The following is a 3170-nucleotide window of genomic DNA, read 5'->3' as shown; positions in this document are numbered from 1 at the left end:
TCTAAAAGAAGCCCTAGCATGGATTGGTGATTAGGCTATTGCTGAGAGCACAAGTCTTGAGACAGACACGGGGTTGAATTCTGCCCTTACCATAACTAGCTGTGTGAGTCTGGACAAGACACTTAACCTATGTAAGCCCCAGTCATAGAATACATTTATTGTGTACCAAATCTGAGGCAAGCAGCTTCTTGCTATGTAAAGTCAGAAAAATATTAGTACCTCATTCCTAAGGTTGATGTAAACTTGAAGTTAGATGCTCATAAGCAACTTGATTCAGTGCCTGGTGTGCAGGAGCTTCACTCAAATGTTAGGATAACTCCACCTGGGTGGAAAAAGGGGATGAGGAGAACAGGGAGCTAACTTGACTGGAAAAGCCACTGGATGTCCTGTGATGTTGCGGGCATCTCTGAGCACAGACCTCAGCGTCTAATTCGCAGCCGGTATGACCAGCAGGCTCACTCAGTGTAGACACAAGCTGGCTGGCTCCTGGCCAGCTCAAGGTGTTTCCCTTTGCCTGGAAACCGGAAGGTGTGGCTGAGGCAGGGCATGGAGGAGAGCAGCTCAACTAAAAAGTGGTGGAGAGGAGCCCCGCTCTTGGATATCTCTGGTTCCCCCAAATGCTGGGGACCAGCTCCCCCAGGCTAAAGGAGGCAAGTGAGTAGGGAGCCACCTGGGAAGAGCATTTCAGGACTGGGGGCTTGAAAAAGGCTTGGGTCCTTCTTGCCTGCTGGGAGCCTGGGGTTTGGGTCCAGCCCTAGGACAAGAGGTGAGGTGGGAGCTGAACTCCTTAGGAAGAGTTCCCCGAACTCCGGCACACGTGTAGGGCCCCCTGCTGTGAACCAGCGCCCCGGGTAACCAGGCCCCAGGGTCGGTGGTGGAGATGAGAACAAAGTGCACCCACACCCCCACCCCAGGTCTGGACCAGGACGAGGCCCCAGTAGCAATGCCGGCCGCCTGAGCTTCACACCATGTATACATACTGCTGCCTGGCGCCTGGGCAGGACGTCTGGCCTCTGCTGCAGCACCTCACCTACACCTACCTGCCCGCCCCTCCGCTGCTGCCCCCCATTCAGGCCCACAACTTCTGCAGCCGGCCCCCGAGCCTGAGCGCGGGCGAGTGGGCGGCTCCGCGGGAATACCACTGCTTCCACGCCACAGGCGCGACGCTAGTGATCACGCCGCCCTTGTGGGCCTTCCCGCAGGCCTACGCTGCGGCCCGGCAACCGCCGTTCCCAGCGCCCGGCTACCCAGGGCCGTCGCTTCAGGAGCCCGCAGATGCGGGGCTGGCGGCGGTCGAGAGCGGGACGCAGTGGCCGGAAGGCAGCAGCCTGCACGCTGAGCTGCACTGGGGCCGCGTGGAACGTACGCTTCGGCCGGGCCTCAATCTGCCGGACTTCGTGCGCCGGGAGTTGCGACGAGCGTACGGCACGTACCCACGCACCGACGTGCGCGTCACCTATCGCGGCGGCGAGTTCCTGCTGCAGGGCGTGCCGCGCGTGCGCGAGCCCGAGTACCGTACGGAGAGGCGAGTGCTGCGCCGGCCAGCCAGCAGCTGCAGCGGCTACAGCATCCCCGCGGGGGAAGCGGCGGAGCGCGGCCGCCGGAAGAAGGGGAAAGACTTGAACTGAGGGTGCCGCGAGGCCCGGCGGCCGGCCAGGGTGAGCACGCGTGCGGCTCTCCTCCTGCCGCCACAGCTGTGCGCTGGGGCTGGGTGCACCTGTCACCTCTTTTTTTTTTTAACCACCGCCCACTTCCTGCACTTCCTTGATTTCTCTCAGGTTATTGCTGGATGGCAGGGCAAGGGCGAGAATGGATCAAGGACATCTCTGGGTGGGTGTCCTGTTACTCCTTCCTTCTACTTGGACTTGGGAAGCCTGAGTGTGTGTGGTGGAAGGAGGGCCTGAACCCTTTGTTTCCTCTCTCCTTCCTCCCCATCTTCTTCCTCTTTGAAGCCTGCCCTGCAATAAGCCCCCACTTTCGCTTTTTCCTCTCCTCCCTCCAGCAAAGCTCTCCAAACTCCCCAAGCTGAGGGCCCACCTATTCCCCAGCTTGTAAGAAAAGTAAATAAATGAGTGAAGTCAAGTGTAGGCTTCAAGATCATTTTTATGCTTGGGGATAGGGGTTTTTCTTCATCTGTGTAAGGTGAGCCTTACTTTCCATCTTGGGGTACAAGGTGTTGGAGGTGAGGATTAGAGTGGACCTCTGGAAAAAGTATGCTTACTCACTGGCTGGGCCTCACTCTCCCTTAACCAGCTCCCTTTCAGTGCAGGAGGACACTCTTCTAGGTCCTGAGGCCCACCACCCCCAGAGAGATTCGGAGGGCATAAGCTATTTTGTTGAGGCGTGGATGACAGGCATGGCTGAGGAAGGCTGAGGAGGGGATCCATAATCAGATCCATAATGGCTCTGACATTTTCTAGACTCTGAGCCTTGGTTTCTTCATCTGTAAAAGAAGAAGAAAACGAACCCAGCCTACGTGGAAAATTTACCAACGTTTAAATTTAAGATGAATGTCACCTCTTGTCTCCTGATTCTTGCTAACAGTGTTTAATAGGGTGAATTTGCAATATTATAGGAGTTTGCTGGAGGGTTAGGCCACACATCCAATTTTAACTGAGGGTCTGGCCAGACCACCTGATCTGATGCCCAAGCTGTATAAATTTGGCTCCTATTGGAATTGCTTTCACTGATCTTCCATTTGTGGTTGGCCAACAGCTACCTGGATATACAGGTATGTTATTGAAGCTGTAGATCACTTGATTGAACACTGCTGTAGTTATGAGCTTCATGGAGAAGTTCTATTAAACCTCAGCATTTGGTAAAGATGTTTCTACTGATAAGTTGTTTGCTTTTATCTTTGAATCACCAAGGATCTCATGATTGATCATATTTTTCTATTTGCCCTGGTTTCCAGGGAGCCAAATTTGCTTAGCATCTTTTGTGTAAAACCTTGATCCTGAACTGTTACCCCTAGTTTCATCTTATTTTCCTTTCCTTTTTTATTTTTTAATTATAAAGACACAGGGAGGTGTTGTAGTGTGATGGGTTTGCTGTGTGACCTTAGATGAATTGCTTAATGTCCCTGAACCAATTTCCTCATTGCAAATGGGGATGATGGTATTATGACCTATCTCATAAGATTATTGAGAAGGTACTGTGAAATCCTGCAC

General features: G+C 53.5%; 1 protein-coding gene across 1 annotated transcript; it reads left to right on the top strand.

Moving 5' to 3' along the window:
- The first annotated feature begins 968 nt into the window (after positions 1 to 968).
- Positions 969 to 1628, top strand: LOC114908564. Its single transcript, XM_029244816.1, has one exon. It carries the CDS (start codon positions 969 to 971, stop codon positions 1626 to 1628), a length of 660 nt encoding a protein of 219 aa, XP_029100649.1.
- Positions 1629 to 3170: the final 1542 nt, after the last annotated feature.

This window comes from Monodon monoceros, unplaced genomic scaffold, assembly GCF_005190385.1.
Source record: "Monodon monoceros isolate NGI ecotype Baffin Bay Population unplaced genomic scaffold, NGI_Narwhal_1 Super_Scaffold_4, whole genome shotgun sequence".
NCBI classification, from domain to species: Eukaryota; Metazoa; Chordata; class Mammalia; order Artiodactyla; family Monodontidae; genus Monodon; species Monodon monoceros.
Note: the sequence above shows the minus strand (reverse complement) of the source record. Positions and strands in the feature narration are given on the sequence as shown.